We start from the raw sequence: 18,409 nt of genomic DNA on the forward strand, positions 1-18,409 counted from the left end.
TCCACTGATTTTGCACTCTGTCATTGTCAATTCAAGCTTCAAGCAAAAATATGGAAAATGCCTTAAAGCTGCTGTGTGATGGGATGAATAACCAGCAGGAAAAAGAACACAGAAAAGCTGCTGAACCAAAAAACAGTGTAAGAAAGTGGTATTAATGTCAGACGTCAGCAAGAATAAAAGGGAAAACTGTGGGATCCTGACATGCGACAGTATTAGCCATTGCATACTGTCTGTCAAATACTCGAATGTCAGTTCTAGGTGATTATATTTCTGTAAGTGTAACTAAAGCCTTTAGACAGGATGCAACTTGTTTTACAGAAACATATTTAAAAGCTGCAGCAAAACTCTTAACTTGAGTGCCTCAGCTGATTACAGCAGAAATCTAACATCAATAAAACCCAATGAGTTAATTCCACATGGCCATCCGAGCCTTGTGTAGCAGCTTTGTCACTAGGTTTAGATGGCCATCCGCCAGTTCTAGCAAAAGGCGGAGGGGCAAGCCTCGTGCCACAAGATCATCACCACCAGCAATGTGTGAAACAAATTGTGGGGGAAAGAAATGACCAGCTAGCTAGCTGCATTCTTCAGATTCATTATTTTGAGTGTTTACTCAGTTCTTTCCTCTGAATTGGACTCCATACTACCACAGGCTTGTTTATTTATGAGGACTCACTACAATATCGCACCCCTTGTGATTAGACAGAATTTCGAGCCCCAAATCTTAATGGGTGGGGTTAGATTATTACACTATACTGACTACTTCAGACTAGACTATGCTGCTTGTTCCATGATCCCAAGACTGTCAAAGGGCGACTGTAAAACTGGTGCCCTGGTACCCCCCCCCCCCCCCCCCCCCCCAAAATCAGGCTCTATCCATGTTAGGTAAGTATGACTTCATGGCTTTAAATGGATAATAATGGCAACAAGGTTGGAGATTTTAACTACCTTTGTATCATTACAGTGTAATGAAATAAAAAAAAAATAAAAAAAAACATATTCTGGTTACATGTTACTTGAGACAGTCTTCGAAATAAGGGAGGGAATGTTATTTTATCCTCCACCTCATGCTAAGGAAGTTAGAATTTCCTTATGTGTTATTGTCACTGGTGAAAACCTCAGTTTTATGTCATAAGCTGCTCCCCACTGTTTTAGAGTGTGGAACATGAAGCACTTGTTTGTTGAGGTTACCAAAAAAATGTACCTTAAATAAATCTCATTTTGTCATGTTGACAGCCTAAATACCTGCTGTAACTAATAGGGGGATTAGAATGGTCAGTGATCTTTAACTATTACTTTTCCCAACCAAATACTTTAGCTAAGCAACATTTTAGGTTCAACCTATAGAATGAAGTTTTGACTTTTGGTCATAATTAAATAAAATGAGGGACTATTGCATGTGAGTGTGTGTGTGTGTGTGTGTGTGTGTGTGTGTGTGTGTGTGTGTGTGTGTGTGTGTGTGTGTGTGTATGTGTATGAGAGAGAGAGAGAGAGAGAAATAAAATAGAGAGGGAGAGAGAAAGAGAAGACATCATTGCTTATTACATGGCCCAACATTCAGCGCAGAAGCCCAAAGACCACTAAAGAGGTGAAAGCAGAGAAAAAACAGCTGGCTGGATGAGCACAGGCAGCCACAACACATATACTTATGGACTCTGTGCAGTCTCTGCTCTTATTTTCTCTCAACTGCTTCCGAAATAGCATTGTTCCATGATGAATATTCAAATTGCATGGATCTAAACTACACTTGCTACATTTTCTTCTACTTTTACACATAGCCCACATCAGTATTAAATGCACAGTATACTGTCTTGTTTTCCATCATTGAAGTAATCTTCTGTTGAATAATTTTAACTGACTTGATTTAATGCCCCTCATGGGCATCAACCACATGGTGTACATTAACTTGTAAAAGATCTGAGTTAACACAACATGGCAAACATCCCCAAGGTGTTATTTGCTCGAATGACCAACCATACCATCAACAAAAGCTTGTCTGTCATATTGTTACCAAACCCAGCAACTAGAAATGGAAGTCTGAGCATAAGGTGCCTCAGCTGCAACAATATAATGGCAGCCCAGGAAAGGACGGTAGTGAGCCCAGTGCATATGTGGTTGTGGCAGGTTTTCTGCCTTATGACCAAGGATAGAGTTCTAGCCCTCCTTCTTTGGTCATGTAGCACAAATTTTAAAAATATTGGCACTTATCTATTGTGTAGACAGGCTAATTTTATGAAAAGTATGGTTCGTACAAGTATCTGAAATCTTAATATAAATATAAGCAGAAAAAAAATATTAATTTTTGCCAAGTAGAAAGCACTGTAGCTTTATTGTCAGGCATATGCAGTGAAGCATTTATTGTAATGTATCAATAACAATAATCCACTTTAAAATCCAGTTCCAATTCCTTTTAAAATCAGATAAACATACAGAGCTTGTGTTCAAATCTGCAGAGCTTTGAAGCCCTTAAGTGACAGTGGAGACTTGGAAGTATTCAGCAGGGTTCCAAGGACCTTGAAGTTGACAACTGTGGAACTTTTTGTCAAAAGGGATTTTGTTATGGGTTGCTTCAGTGACGGAGTCTGACAGTCTGAGGAATATCTCCATCCTGCCACCCAGTGTGAGCTTTGAGTACTGTAGGATGTCTTTGTTTTTGTAAATGCCATTACACTATCTGTGGCAGTACGGTGGTGTAGTGGTTAGCACTATCACCTCACAGCAAAAGGTTCTGGGTTTGAGCCCCGGCTCCAGCAGGGGGTCTTTCTGTGTGTAGTTGCATGGGTTCTCTCAGGTACTCCGTCTTCCTCCCACAGTCCAAAGACATCAAGAGGGGACTAGGAAAATTGGATACTCTAAACTGACCGTAGGTGTGGCTGTGAGAGCGAATGGTTGTCTGTCTATATGTGTTGGCCCTACAATGGACTGGTGACCGGTCCAGGGTGAACCCCGCCCCTGCAGGCAGCCCCCCTACGACCTTTAACAGGATAAGCAAAAGAATATGGATGGATGGATGGATTACACAATCTAGAAACATCACTTTTATTTCTTAAGTTTCCAGAGTTATCACCTGCTGCCACCCTTTTACATCTATATCAAACACAGTTTTGGAGGCCAAATAAAAATAGTCACAGTGATCTGGGGCACTTCGTTAACAACAGGAGTTAAAGTGAGGATTTAAATACAGCAGTCCCTCAGTATTTCCTAGATATGGCTGAACTCACTTTAATATCTTGGTCCCTCCAAAACCAACTAAATGACACATAATATTTTAGTATCATGTCTCTGTGTTTTCATCCAGCACACCCACAGAAAAGAGCTTTTACAAAATATTAGAACATAAACAACACATGGAAACAGTCACAGGTAGTGTTTAATCACAACTCTTCTTTGCCATGCGGAGAGTCTGAGGCTGATGTGGTGGCAGCTTTAGCTTTTTTGGAATCATTTTTGGCTGCAACTTTTGCAGGCTTTTTTGCCTGTTTTTTGTCAACCTGCTTGGCTTGTGTTTTGGCTGTCTGTTTTGTACCTGTTTTAGTTGAAGGTTTGACTTTGTCTGTCTTGACCTTTGGTTTAGGAGCAGTTTTAGGTTTAGTTGTTGGTTTGCTCATTTTATCCTTGGATGCGTCTGCTGGTTTATCAGCCTGTAAATAAGCTGGTGTGTCTGCCTTCTGCTCAGCTGCTTTATCATCTTGTTTATTATCCACTTTCTCCTGGTCTGCCCCCGTGAGAGGTTCTGGTGCTTCTGGCTGGTGATTTGAGCTGTCTGTTGCCTCCTTTAAGCTGAATTCCTCATTCACAGGAGTGGAAAACATCTTCAGCATATCCTGAGCCTGGATTCTCTCCTACAGAGCGAATGGATGCATTGAAAAAAATATAGCACAATGTCCCAATTAGGAATTGCAACACCAGGACAAGAGACAATCAAAATAATCTAAATATTATAAAATCCAGATCAAACCAGTGTGAGAGCCATGATTATCTCCAAACTAACTGCTTCGTAATAAGTCCTATATGTAGATACATGTCTTCAACCCTACTGATTAAACAACGTCACCTTCTTAAAATAATCGCCCAAGTCATTTTTGTCAAGTTTTTCAAAAACACAAAAAAGGGAGATAAAACATCATAAGGAGTTGATTTCGATTTTTTTTTAAATTGTCAAAAAAAATGACTTAGGCAATTGTTTTAAGAACGTGACTGATAAATGTGAAAAACAAATCTGCACAAACATCTATCAGCACAGGGATGATAAAACATCCATCTCAAGGAATAGGAATCACAATTTTGACTAGAGAAGCAAATAAATGTGAACAATGTCTTGGTATTCTAGTTTTGTGCTTCCAGAAAACAGTTTATGGGCAATTAAGAATTCTCGCTTTCCCTCAAAAGGTTTGCTCCAGATAAACTCATTTGAATGTTCTCACAGTGGCTGGTAAAACTATCAGGACAAAATGAATACTGTCTACATAAAAAGCTCATACCTTTTCCTCATGAGAAGGATCCAGGGTGAACCAAAGTGCTACTGCACACCTCTGACCCTTGCTGACAGCTCTCACACCATGAGGGTTTTCTTTTCCTGCTCCAAACCCAACCACACGGCCACACTTTGGATGCACTTCAGCCTGTAGAGGTCCGGAGAGAGACAATCCAATAGCAGTACAGCTAAAGATTCAAAGATGATGTGAAGAGTGGTTGAATATATACCGTGACTGTTTTGGCATCCAACTCAGTGAAGATAAAATTTCCTCCTTCAAAGTCATCATTGAGATAAAGGATGGCACTTGAAGAGAGACACATTTGGAGGTTATCTTCCTGTTTTCCTTCAGGGATATTGTACCTACGTTGTTTGAGAATGTGCTTACCTGTAATCTCTGTGTGTGTATGCTGGAGGTTCCTTAATGCACTCATTGAGCTCAGAGATGAGCAGACAGTTGTCCGCATGGACAGGGTGACTCAGATCCTTCCGGTTTTCCTGTTCCACTGAATAATCATCAGCACAGAGATAGCCTGAGGGAATCTTATCAACACCTTTTCTATTTACAAGGAATAATATTCCCAATGTTGATAATGTGTCATGTGAAGGTTGTTCATAATGACTGATAACATCTGCTATCATAATAATTAGTTAGTGAGACTGATCCGACCTGTGTAGGAACTAGAGTAAAAAAACAGCTTATCAAAAATTACCTTCAACAATTTTATGACTGGCTGGCATTGTGGTCCACTGGAATGTACTGCACTCTTTCCTAGCATGATAATAATTTATCCCAAAAGAATAAAAAGCCTTCAAATAAAAACTAAATATTCATATATTCTTAAAAGAAAATATGTGTTTTGTGCTCCTTGTCCAACTACACATATTGGAATCATGTTTCCATGTTTTTCCTGGATGTATTTGTTCATTATTATGCAACAACGGTTATTGTCAGGGTCTGACTTACCATCAATGGCCGAACGACACACTAAGTGTGAGAAGGAGAAGTAAAGTGGAGTCTTCAGGTGGAAGTAAGACTCCAAAACCTTCCTCACCTTCTCACTAAGGTCATAGAACAGTTGAGCGCTCTTGAGTGGAACCTTCCCCTCCTGTCCCAACTGTAGGGGTCAAAGAATAAAACAAGCAGGGAAACTATTTCCAAGTTTCTTTTGTCATCAGAACATTGTACACGCACAAAGGCCAAGGCTGTAAAAACCTTAAGCCAGTAATTTGATTCATAGAAGAACAAATGTCCAGATGTTAAAATGGTCTGCCCCAAAACTGGAAGAGTTCTTCTGTGACCCATTTTTTCTGTTCAATCAGTCTGGTAGTTTCTGGCAAATCTGGCTGGTAGTTTCTGGTAATTCAGTCATTTAGTTTCTGCTAAATTAGTCAGCTTGCTCCTGGTAAATCAAGCTGGGAGTTTCCGGTAAATAAGCCTGGCAATTATGCAATTTGCCTTACACCTTTGGTAAATCAACCTGGTAGTATCGGGTAAATCAGTCAAGTAGTTTCTGGTAAATCAATCTGGGAGTTTCTGATTAAACTGGTCTGATCATTTCTGGCAAATCCATCAGATAGTTTCTTGTAATCCAGGCTGGTAGTTTCTGGTAAATCAGGCTGGTATTCCTGTAAAGTATAATCCTGCTAAAAAGTGATTACCCTTTTGATGGAATTCATGGACTTCTCAGGAAAAGTTTCTGCTTTAATAGCAGAGCCACATACCTTGACAGCTTTCAGGACAGTGACTCCTTGAAACATCTCACTGGGAGAATGAGGGGAAGGGCGCCCCTTGTACCCGTCACCTTTGAGAGCAGCTGCCTGGAAAATGTATACATCATCAACTCAGACATTTTGGCTTTAAATACACACAATCCAATTGACATGAGGGGATGGGAGAGTTTTATGACAAAAAAGAGAAAAAATTCTTAGTTATTCCTAATTCAGAATTGCAGGTTTAAACTAAGAATGTCAATTCCTTAAAAATATTTCATAGTTCAAGACAAAATCAAGGCAGTCCAAACAAATACTAGATTACACTCCACAATACATTTGTGATGAAAATTGATAGGTAATATCTAGTGACATGAATTTATACGAAGTTTTCAAATTCTTAGAGCAGCATTGTGTATTAAATTGAGCAGCAGTGCCCTCTGCTGCTAAAAAAGTCAAGTGGTGTTTCACTGTGAATCTGTTACTACAGACACAATACACACATGAATTGAGGTTTATTATAATTTTAATCAAAAATTCTACAATAACAGTTTTAACATTCAAACTACAAACCATTTCTATGCAGGTTTTGCCACTGTCACTGGTATTTTTAAAGGTTCTCATTATCCTGATTAAGATCAAATCTTTGTCCTGAAGAAGTGGTGGTACGACAAGCTATCAAAATGGCTGGAGACCACCGGGGATCCAGATACTGTGTTTTGTAGTCTTCAGAGGTTGCGTTGATTAAAGCCATCAATAACATAAAGTCTTATATTAATCATAAACTGCAGTTGGAAAGTGAAGAGCTATAGTCAGAGAACAGTCGTGGTTTTTATTTAACATTATTTCAAAGGAATAGAGAAGGAGCTTGGATCTTCACCTGGTGTGGTATAAAATGGGCTATTTTCTTCATATCTGACAGATATAAACATGTGTAGCTAAATGTCTTACTGGCTGGATCTCAATAGATTATTTTCAGAGCTGACAACCCTGCATTTCTCATGCTGAATAAATGTTGCTTGGCAAAATTTAGAGGGCGACGGGTGGAGTGAAAATATCCATTGGGTTGCAGATCAGTGTCTGTTATAAATATTGGAGGTAAGCAGGGGTGGAACATTGTAGCAAGGGAGCTGGAACTGAGTGGGACCATGAAACAACGATTACCTGGACAGACCTTTGGAAGTCAGAACCAGCCAGACTCTAGTTTCTGATCCAGTCATTGAATAAAGTCCTTTCAAGCCAATCCAACCCACATTGCTGGGGTCTTGCTGTAACCCACAGATCCCAGCAAGAGGTTGCTTGGAGCACATCTTGAGCTGCTGCCCAAAAGCCTTGGGGAGAGGGGTGGTGTAATGACCGGGTGCTGAAGGCAGTAGCTGACACCATCTGTATCAGGATCCAGCAGAGTAAACATCAGCTCCAAACAAGGCACATCACCTTTGTCAAGGCAGGGGAAAAAAATGCAAATGGAGCACAGGGTTTCAACTGGGCTGCTACCTTCAGCTCTTGACTGGCAACTGAAAGTAGACCTAAGGAAGCACTTGAAGGTCCCACAACACATCCCAAGAACAGCACTCAGGCCAGGTTTGGTCTTAAGATCTCACTGTTCAGAGCAAGTGGTGTTAGTAGAACTCACTGTTCCTTGGGAAGACTGGATGGAAGAGGCTAGAGAGTGCAAGAGAGCCAAGCACCTCAAACTGGTAGAGGACTGCAGAAGGAGTGGGTGGAATGCCCACTACCAGCCCATTGAGGAGGACTGCAAGAGGTTTGCACAGTAGTCACTAAATTGACCACTCAGTCTCCTTGGTATCAAAGAGTTGGAAGAAAGAAGAACCACCAAGGACAACATCAAAGTTGCAGAAAAAGAACTTAGAAGGTTGTGGCTATAGAAAGGTGATCAATGATGTAGCTGGTGACTTGGACACAGGTCAAAGGCTGATCACCCTCAGCTAAGTCGTGTATAATCATGTACAACCTGAAACACCCTATAACCCCAGTTCATCACTGAAGATGTGTTCAAGTTGCACCATCTAGTGTTTCAATAACATAAGAAGAGAACAATAACACTGGGTGAGTGGGGGGTGACGGAATTACGTGCACATCCAGATTCAGATAGCATCAGTGATTACTATAGAGCAGAGTGATGGTGTTCTGGTGTAGAGGTTAGCGTGTGTGGTATGGATTCTGATTATACCTGCATAAAATCCTTTCACGATACCAGCCAGATTACCTCCAGATGTATGCATTTATATGCATTTTTTATTTTAAAGATAACATCCAGGTACAGATCACATTTCCTACGATGTGTACATGGGGTGTTACTGACTGTGGGCTACTGACTAGGAAACAACATGTGCTTGAATAGGGAGAACTCAAACATGTCATTTGTGCAGAAGAATAGAAATAAAAGCCTAAAAAATTTGTTTTTTTATGATGTATTTTACAAACATGAAAAAATAGGGAACAAACAGATCATTAAACTTTCATTAAAATCTCAAGTGAAACAATATTGTAAAGATAAATATTGAAACATACTGAACTGTTGACATGTTTAGAACCTCATTAAGCAGGGCCCTCATCATACTGCTTGAACTTTAGACAACTATCTAACAGTTGTTTTCATCAGAGTCAGTCAGGCTTGAATTTGATGGTTTTTATAGAATCTGGTACTTAGAACACTTTAGTTTTGGACATGTATGATATACTGTATGTACTGAGGGTTGAAGTGATTTTGATGAAGGCAACTATTTACATTCTAGTTTTGTTTATGAAGTTTATGTCTCACAAGACTTGTGTAAGGACTGTTTAGAAGTCAAAAATCTGCGTATGATGATACGTTCAGAGCTTAAACCTATGATAAACAATTTAAATTGGCGATAGCTTGCATATAAAACCAATCATCCAACTATCTATTCCTTATATCCTCATCCAATGGTGATATGGCATAGGTGATGGGGAATTTACTAGGGATTTTTTGGGGGAATTATTTTACAATTAGCTATTAGATATTACCTATTAGTATATTCTATCATACAACTACAGAAAGTTCCTAATAAATTGATAATAACCTTGTGTTACAGCCTGTCCCAACCAGTGACCTTTAATTGATTGAGGCATGCTGCCTCTACGGTGTGAAATAAATGGCTTTTAGATAAGATGACCTGCAGAAAATAATCTAATAGCTTTTGTTATAAAGGCAGTAAAGGTCTTAATTCTCTAGACAACTCACATTGGAGAGGCGGTGTAGCTCTCTGCACTCATCATCTGTGATCACCCCGTCCAGCAGAACCCGTTGAGAGCCATTCAGCTGCTTGGACGTCATAGTCACCTTGATGTCATCATACAGGAAAGGACCATCTAGAAGAGAAACATCCCATTGAGGATTTCAGTACAATACCTACCAGCCATGAAAAGTACAAATTTAGGGGTAGAAAATGTCATTTTGATTTGATTCAATCACATCTGTGTTTTTTTTTATTTTCATACTGTAATATGGTTAAATACAAAAACTGCTTAGGTGGCAGATGAAGGTGTATTTCCATTTTGGTTGCTCTCAGGGTTGTTTGGGTCAAACTTGACGTCGGTACTCTTATTCACCTTCCTCTGGCACTATCATGCTGGCCAACTCTGAAGAATCCTTCTTTTTCTCTTCAACCAGGGTCTCAATCTCCTTCATCAGGTTTCCGATTTCTTCTGTGATCCTTGCGGCAGTCTCTCTGTCAGCCCTGAGACACACAGGACGATAAAACCATGAGCAGCATATTATACACACCCTGTACAAATGTGTGTGGCAATGTATCAGCTCATACTTCTGTTTTTCTCTCAGTTTCTTAGGCATGATGTCCTCAGGAGTCCACTTGTCCTGAATAAAACATGACGGTTAATCCAAATTAAATTAGCAAAGTGTGACAAAAAAACAACAATGTATTCACTTACTGGGTCAACAAAGGTGATTCCAAAGACTTCATATCCAAAGTAGAGCAGTTCCTTCTCCAAAATGGATTGCTGAATGAACCATCTCACCACCTGTGGGGTAAAATAGTTGTTGCACAGAAATTTTTTAGGTTAATTCTTAAATGTTCAATTGCATAAAGCTATAAAAAAGACATTAAACCTGAAAGCTATTTCGCCACACAGGGAGCTGTGTGGTCTGAATTACTGTTTGTTGCCTTCACTAAACAGTGGTAGTAAGCCTGATTGTACCTGTCTGGCAGATATGGTAGCTGCCCTGTCATCACCCAGCACAGCAGAATAGTAGGCCAGGTTCTGGTTCATCACTTCATCCTCTGGGTGGAAAAGAAGGAAGGTTTTCGCACACTCAATGGCCTTCTCATACTTCTCACCTGGAGAGGACACAGACAGAGGGAGAGGAAGGCATGAGCAGAAGGTCTCTTCCATTGAAGTTACTGCATAAGTATAAATGCATACATTCACAGTACATTAAACTGTCTTATTGGCCAATGGCACCACTCTTGAATATCAGTTTAGTCCCCATGAGGAGTACCACTGGGCCTCTAAAAACATTAAATGACTGAAAATGTATGTTTGTCTGTTTATTTGGAGTATTTCAAGAATTTTTCTGTAGTTTCTTTATATAATCTATGATGTACAGTATACAAGATATGTATATATTTATACCATAATTTATACATTTATAATGTCTTTATAATTCCCATGTCTATATTTTTAATCAATGTTTTTAGACTTCTGTCTTGTTACTGCTACTGACCTTAATTGCCTATTATATATTTGTCAACGGGAGAGCTGGAAAGATGTAAATGTTGCCTGAAAAGCCTTGAGTCTAAAAAGTGATGTTTATGATGGCAAGTGTTTACATGTCTGTGGACTGGCTTTGTCACCATAACAGCATCACAACTGTGTGAGATGCAGCCATGAAATAGGACTGTTCATTTGAACTGAGACTAGAATGGTGCAGGGATGATATATTTTTGTAGTCCAACAGGAAATAAGCATCATAATGTGTTCCCTTGACCAAAAGCAAATAGAATTGATGTATTGGATTTTGGAATATTGCAGAAAAGGTTCGGTGGTGAAAAAAGTTTACAACTTGTAAGTATGTGACATATGAACTTGACTACACAGTTTATTCAGCAAGATCCTCTTCATTAAAAAACACCAATTTTATGATTTTTTTTTAAGAATAAATGCAATGGTTAGAAGTACAAAGCTAACTTTAGGACTTTACAAAACTTCACACTTCTTCTGCTTCTGTTTTTACTGAATTTCCTTAACAACCTCTGTTGACTCCTTAAACCAATTGCTAGCAACAGCTGTTTAAAAACACATGAATGCAAGGTTTTTACTGATGCATTATATGCCTCAAAACAAAACATTAAAATATCCTGGAGGAGCATTAACCAGTTTGTTCAATAAATGTGCCAGCTGGTCACTCTGGTTCCCACTTATTCATAGTAGCACAAAACTGGGAGTGTCATGGTTCAATTTAGGCACAAATCAAAGTATTTGTTGACGACTGCGCATAATGTTGTACTAGGAAGAAATACATTATGCTGGACCATACACTTGAGAGTTTGTAAATTGACATCTCTTGACAGATTTGCTGTTGTTTCCTGTCAATCGCTATATATGTAGAAGTGACCAAAAGCACTTGTAGGGCAAAGTACTGCTTAACCACAGACCATATTATAGGTGTTTAACCAAAAACACAATGACTTTGTGATAAGGGAAGCACACATTCAATGATGTTAACTTATTTTTAAGTTCAAGGACTCATTCTTTCACTGCTCTATGGATACCATTATGAGACAGCTTAATAAACTGAGTCTTTTTTCCAATGCTATTGATAAACTATCATTTGATAATGATAGTTCTCTGTGAAGGACAGGCAGCAATAATTCTCAACAGAACTGACCCAGATTTACAAACTGACTATACCACTAGACACATGGACATCAGACTGAATAAAACCATATGCAGCAATACGTTCTCAGTTTCATGTAACTCCAAAATCCATCCATTTTCTTCCACTTATTCCTGTTAAGGGTCACGGGGGGGCTGGAGCCTATCCCAGATACTACGGGAGAGAGGCGGGGTTCACCCTGGACAAGTCACCAGTCCATCACAGGGCCAACACATATAGACAGACAACCATTCACACTCACATTCATACCTACGGTCAATTTAGAGTATTCAATCAGCCTAGTCCCCAATTGCATGTCTTTGGATGGTGGGAAGAAGCCGGAGGACACGGAGAGAACCCACACAGAAAGATCCCGTACCCGAGCCAGGGCTCGAACCCGGAACCTTCTTGCTGTGAGGTGACAGTGCTAACCACTGCACCACCGTGCCGCCTACTCCAAAATCCAACTAAATCAATACAAAATCCCACAAACGATACACATCTTCTGCCTCCAAGGGGGTTTTCCTTCACTTAAAATAACACAGCATCCCCAAGCATTTTGCCTAATAGCACTAACAGACAAGAAACTATACTTTTCAACTGGAAGGACATGACAAAACTATCAAAAACAGCTCGGATGTCTGTTGTAGTGAAAAACATGCAATAACCCATTGTTAATTTTCTGAGAAACCAAAACGTAACTGAGCTAGCACTCCTTGCTTGCAGAGTCTGCTATTGTTAAGATTTATCACATTATATTTGTACTTAACAGTACAAGCACCTTGTAATTTCCCCTACTAGAGGATAAATATGATATCAATTCAGATTTTTTTAATTGCACATTAATGAGTGTTCATCTGTGATCAGGTGGGTCATAACAAAGTTATTCCACTGCCATTCACATGACAGACATACATAAAGACATAACCCTACATAGAAGAGGCTGAGAGACTCACTGTTGTAGTAGGAGAACTGCAGGTAGTTAAAATGTGATGGGAGGAAGTCCTCAAAGGGGGTGTCTCTTCCAGCGGTTGAGGCAAGCTCCACTGAACAGTGCTGCTTACAGTTCAGTACCTGCATGTAATGGTCTGACACAAAGAAAGCCATTTGTACATAACTAACTTTAAGGGTTCTTTTGGCATACAAACCAAATATTTCTGCCACCTGTCATAGTTTGGAAAAGGTCTGCGCTGTATTCCATGTAGTTGTATCCATCGTAGTTGTAGGCTCCCTCACACAGTGCTCTGCATTCCTTATCAGCTATAAAGTACTCCTCCACAGCCAATTCAAAGTGTTGAGCTGCCAAACCAAAAGAGTCGTCGCTGTAGTAGCTCTTCCCCAGCAGAAACTCAGCCTGCGTGGACAAACCAACATGATGGGTCTTAGTGAAGTGCTGGACTGCCCCGAGCTGCAAAAGCAGCTTCAATATATTTGGCTTAGATTCTTCTAAGCTCTAGAACTCTATAAGAAGGATGTACATCATTCTTCAAGAAGTTATCATTTATTTGGTGATTTGATGAAGGTGGTGGAGAGCACTGTCTTACACATTGGTTCAGATCTTTCCTACAGTAGGTTATCAACTGAGTTGACATCTGGTGACCGTGAGGGCTTCGCCACATGCTTCATATAAATTTCACTACCATCAAACCTTTAAGCAGACACTCTGGTTGTAAAGGAAGCTTCTGCATTTAGTATAAATTTTGGATGGTCATTCCTTTGATCCTATACCTATACCTTGATGCCATACCTTTGATTCTACTGATTAACTCCAGTTTAGTAAATCAAGGTCCTTAAAATCAAATTTAAAAAAAGATAAACAACATTCTTACGTCAGCATGTGCCAACCAATCTTAGCGAATAAGATCATGAAATACACCTGTCAATCATCTTCAAATGTTGGCAGCACGGAGCTAATGTTTCATGACAGGACATGTAGGCTACTCAAGAAGATGGACCATGGACTGTTGGAGTCTAATTTGTTGTTATTGACAGCGGTATTAAGCCACTGGTTTGAATTTGACAGGTTTGACACCCATGTCAGAGGTCAATTTTGTAATGAGCTTAATTTTATGAGGAATTAACAATGTAGTTTGAATATTGTTTCAATTTTAGTAGAGCTCAAGGTAATGACTTGCTGGCAATATGTGCTATATTCATGATATGCATGATATGCGTGAAATGTATGGATGCTTGGATTAGACAATATGATTTGTACCATTGTGTGATTTAACCCCTCAAGCCAAACATTCTGTCCAGGCATTTCTATGGTGAGAAATCATAGAAGAAAAAAAAGAATATTTGAAAATTGGATAACATTTTTTTGACAAAAAAAAACAAAAAACAGCGCATAACTGATCTGCATGTTTTTGTGTCTGAATTGAGATTATACATCACACAATCCATTTATGGAGAAGCTAGTGTATATACCATGTTTGGTCTGGCCTCAAGATCTTTGAAGTCCTCTTGCTGTACTCCTGACATCATTCTGTAGTAGTCCAGGTTCTGTCTCATCTCCAAGTGATCCGGGTTGGCTTGGTAGAAGGTGTGAGCTGCGGCCACCGCTTTGTCCAGTTTATTTATCTGAAACACACACACATTGGTTCAGCCCATCCTCTTCGATGGATCCTTAAAATTACCTAATTAAGTTCACCTTCATTTAACCACATAATTTACCCATTGAGATCTTGATCTCTTTTACAAGGGTCACCTGGTCAAGAGAGCAGCAAAACTAGCTCAGTTAGGAGAAATTTAAGAAAACCATCATTCAATATTCTCACCTAATCCCAAACATTTTAATGATAATTTGCCTGTAGCTGAGTGTACTCTATTTAATCCAAAACTGTTCAACATACAGTATACTTGCTTGTTTGAGGTAGTGCAGTACTCCATACTACCTAACACAAGTGCATGTTCCATTATAAGATTATGGAAACAATTCATTTTTAGGGTGGAATGGTAAGGACTACGTGGATGGAACTGAGCCACAGGTGTTCAGGCTCACAACAGTGTTATTAAAGTGGTAATAAACAGGGATTTTTTCGATCAAAGTGTATTTAAAAAAAAAACAAAAACAAGAAGTGGGTTAAAAGTGTATAACCACTAAACTAGCAGCATAACTATTTTATAGATCACAGTGTACTTAAAGAACAAATAAAACTCCACATTTAATCTAGCGTACTGCAAGTTTACATCTTTCATCAACTTTACTTGTTACCACATATGCTTACACATAAGATCCATGAGCATATTGTTTACAGTTGATGGCTGAAGTTGGCCAGCATGGCAACCCTGACAGGATTTCAGAGGACTACTAGAAAACAAAGATAAGGAACAAACCAAAAAGTGAAAAGAGCAGGGTTATGATCCTAGATACTGATGAACAAGAGAAAAGTGATCCCCATATCCCTGTGCAGGGACACAACTAGTTTATTCTGCCATCTTGCTGATCAGCCTTGCTGTCACACTGTTGCTTAGACCACATGCGTTGATAAAAGAATCGCTGTAGTGATTTCTTCCATTTTTAAGACTTTTATCAGAACTGATTACAATTCTCTACCATGGTCTTCTGTCTTTCTGATAGTTAATATCCCAGAACAAATCCTGACAGTTGAAGCTCAGTACAATTCCTGTCCTACCCCTGTGCAATAATAACTTTATGTTTAACACTTTATTGATCTCTTTGTGCTGCAGTGGAATCATTCTTTTGTAAGAGAGACGCTCATATATAGTGTACATAGTTACTCATCACTAAAGCAGGATATAATGTGTAGCACTGTAGATATATTATTTATAACCTACTGTCCTGTTAACTGGATGTTAATATGGTGCAGTTGCAGTTACCCTGAGGGATCATTCCAATTTTATTTATGTCTAGGAAATGATGAAAGTTAACCATTAACAGATAAAACACTGATCTATCCCCTCAGATAAAACACTCTAAAGAGGTAGCAAAGCATGCTTGGCACTTTGTGTAAAGTCTGTGTTGAGGTGAGTTTGAACGCAGCATTTCCGACGTCAGCCTCCACTTTAAGACGTGGCATGGCTGTCTTAGCTTTGGGGGTTGGGGCAGTCAGCTTCTATTTGGAACCTCGTTTTTCATCTGAGTTCAAGATTTTTTCTAAATAAAACTTTTTGTATATTTCATCTGCACCTAAAGCGCTCTTGCTCTCTCTCTCTCTCTCTCTCTCTCTCTCTCTCTCTCTCTCTCTCCTTCATTTGATATACAGTGGTAAAGAAGCTTGACTTTCTACCTTGAAGTAGGCGACTTGGAGGTAGTTATAGGGGCTCCTCTTCCTAAACTCCAACTCCACCTCTTCACTGACTTGATGCATAGTTGGTGAACCAAGTTTCTCGGTCTCACAGGACTTCACGCAATCCGCCCGCTTCAGGATTTTCTGGAAGAAGCCCAGGTCCTCCACAGACCCGGCTCCCGGTATGGGAACTCCTAAACCGTCTAGAGGCTCGCCGAAAGCGGTCTGGTTGGCGCATCGGAGCCGGCATTGAGCCTTTACCTTGTGGACTGTAGCTTTATTACGGACAGCTTTCTCCATGTTCAGGATTACCGACAGCCAGTCCCCGTTATAGTAGGCTTCCACCGCAGTATCGAAGAGGAAATCATAGGGCTCCAAAACTACCGGACTGCTCATCGTATCCGCGTTGACCGACGACAGGAGTGTAAGGATGCAGACGACTGCAAGCGCATAGCGGGGCTCCATGCTGACCGACACCGGCAATGTTTGTCTGCAATGGGACACAATCCTGGACCTGACGCCAGGGTGCTGCATCTAGTCGGACGGTAGAGAACGAGAGAGAAGTAGACTGTAACTTCTTCCTCAGTCAGCAACACGTCTGTAGGAGGAGCCCCGGTGACCACCCGGTACCCCCACCTCCTCCGTACGCGACAATTAAAGGAACTCCGGGAAGTCTTAACGCCCAGAAAAATAGAGTTTTTAAATGTATTGTCCTTTATTTCTTTTGATTGCTAAAAACTGCCCCTCCCAATATCGACAAACATACTACAAAACACGGATTCAAGTCATTTAGTGTTTTTCCTTGTCACCGATTTGATTGATTTAAGTTTTTATTAAGAATATGTAAGAAACAAGAAACAATCATTTAAAGCAATAACATTATTATTATTATTGTTATTAATATTATTCATTTGGCTCCAACGGGTTACCTCCAATTAACATTTCATAGTTTCCTGTACGCATGACAACGCAAGTGGCATTCTTTTAAACTGGCTTATTTGAAGGTCAATTCCCCGTAAAAACTAAAATATAAACACAGACACACACGGTATCAAAAATAACGTCTGCAAAAAAAAAAAAAAAAAATACACATGAAAAGTGCTCATTAAGGTAAATTGAAGCCAAACAGAAAATACAGTTGGCTGCGTACCTTCTGACGGGAATTACACTTGGCCTTTTCTCCTTCATAAGGAAAACTTAACCATTTAATTTGGTATCGTTCATCTTAACTTCACCTGCTTAATTGGAGCACACGTGAGGCATCGTCGTCTCTGGTCTCTCCCTCACTATCCGCAGGAAAACGCACCTAACAAAACATCTCAAAATAAAAGTATTAGTTTCAAAATAAAGGTTGCCATCACTCAATGACAAACATATACTGAATGATAGAAAATTCTAAAATGTTAACTAATGAACATCAGCTTCACATTTCATGAACAATACCACGGCAGCCACTTCATGTCGTCAATGAAGAGCTTTAAGCATAAATAGACTTTTTCATGACAAATATCCATATTTTTAGATTTAGACTTTATTTGTCATTTGGATTTGCGTCACAAATGAAATTTCGGTTCAATGGCTCAGGCATAGCAGGTAATAAATATTATAGCATTTAAAAAAAATCTTTCAAAGTCAATAAACTAAGAAAATTGTTATTGTTAGGTCTGATATTCACCATTTTTAGTCGTACACGGGCGGTACAGTCGTGCAGTGGTTTGCGTTGTCGCCTCATAGCTATAGATTCTGGATTCGAGCCCTTGGCATGGGGTCTAAGTGTGTGAAGTTTGCATGTTCTCCCTGTTCCTGCGTGGGTTCTCTCCGGGTACTCCGACTTCCTCCCACCGTCCAAACACATACAAGAGGTTAATCGGTAAACTGTACAAGTTTCACTGACCGTAGGTGTGGCTATGAGAGCGAAATGTGTTGGCCCTGCGATCGACTGGCGACTTGTCCAGGGTGTACACCGCCTCTCGCCCGAAGGCTGGAATAGTTTCCAGCGCCCCCACCCCCTCCCGACCCGGAATGGATGGATAATTGCACGCTTAACATTGCATTTTTCATCTAATGAAGGAGAAAGATGCGATAAGACTCTGG

At 39.8% G+C, this 18,409-nt stretch overlaps 1 protein-coding gene across 4 annotated transcripts; it reads right to left on the reverse strand.

Annotated features, from left to right (window-relative positions):
- Window positions 1-2,325: 2,325 nt before the first annotated feature.
- Window positions 2,326-18,268, reverse strand: p3h1 (prolyl 3-hydroxylase 1). Of its 4 annotated transcripts, XM_086198403.1 has the most exons (17): window positions 17,991-18,268; window positions 17,551-17,633; window positions 16,316-16,849; window positions 14,493-14,645; window positions 13,230-13,419; window positions 13,022-13,153; window positions 10,388-10,527; window positions 10,121-10,210; window positions 9,994-10,046; window positions 9,782-9,909; window positions 9,414-9,541; window positions 6,197-6,292; window positions 5,439-5,589; window positions 4,860-4,977; window positions 4,702-4,777; window positions 4,479-4,619; window positions 2,326-3,839 (listed from the first exon to the last, which is right to left on the reverse strand). In XM_086198403.1, the coding sequence occupies exons 3-17, from the start codon at window positions 16,847-16,849 to the stop codon at window positions 3,372-3,374; spliced, it is 2,598 nt and encodes an 865-aa protein (XP_086054529.1). In that variant the 5' UTR covers window positions 17,551-17,633; window positions 17,991-18,268; the 3' UTR covers window positions 2,326-3,371. The 4 variants fall into 4 exon arrangements, with proteins under 4 accessions (XP_086054529.1, XP_086054528.1, XP_086054530.1 ...); XM_086198402.1 differs by lacking the exon at window positions 17,551-17,633; XM_086198404.1 differs by lacking the exon at window positions 17,991-18,268 and having other exon boundaries at window positions 17,551-17,647.
- Window positions 18,269-18,409: the final 141 nt, after the last annotated feature.

This window comes from Aulostomus chinensis, chromosome 3, assembly GCF_037954235.1.
Source record: "Aulostomus chinensis isolate RoL2024-O1b breed Wild chromosome 3, RoL_Achi_v1.0, whole genome shotgun sequence".
Taxonomy (NCBI): domain Eukaryota; kingdom Metazoa; phylum Chordata; class Actinopteri; order Syngnathiformes; family Aulostomidae; genus Aulostomus; species Aulostomus chinensis.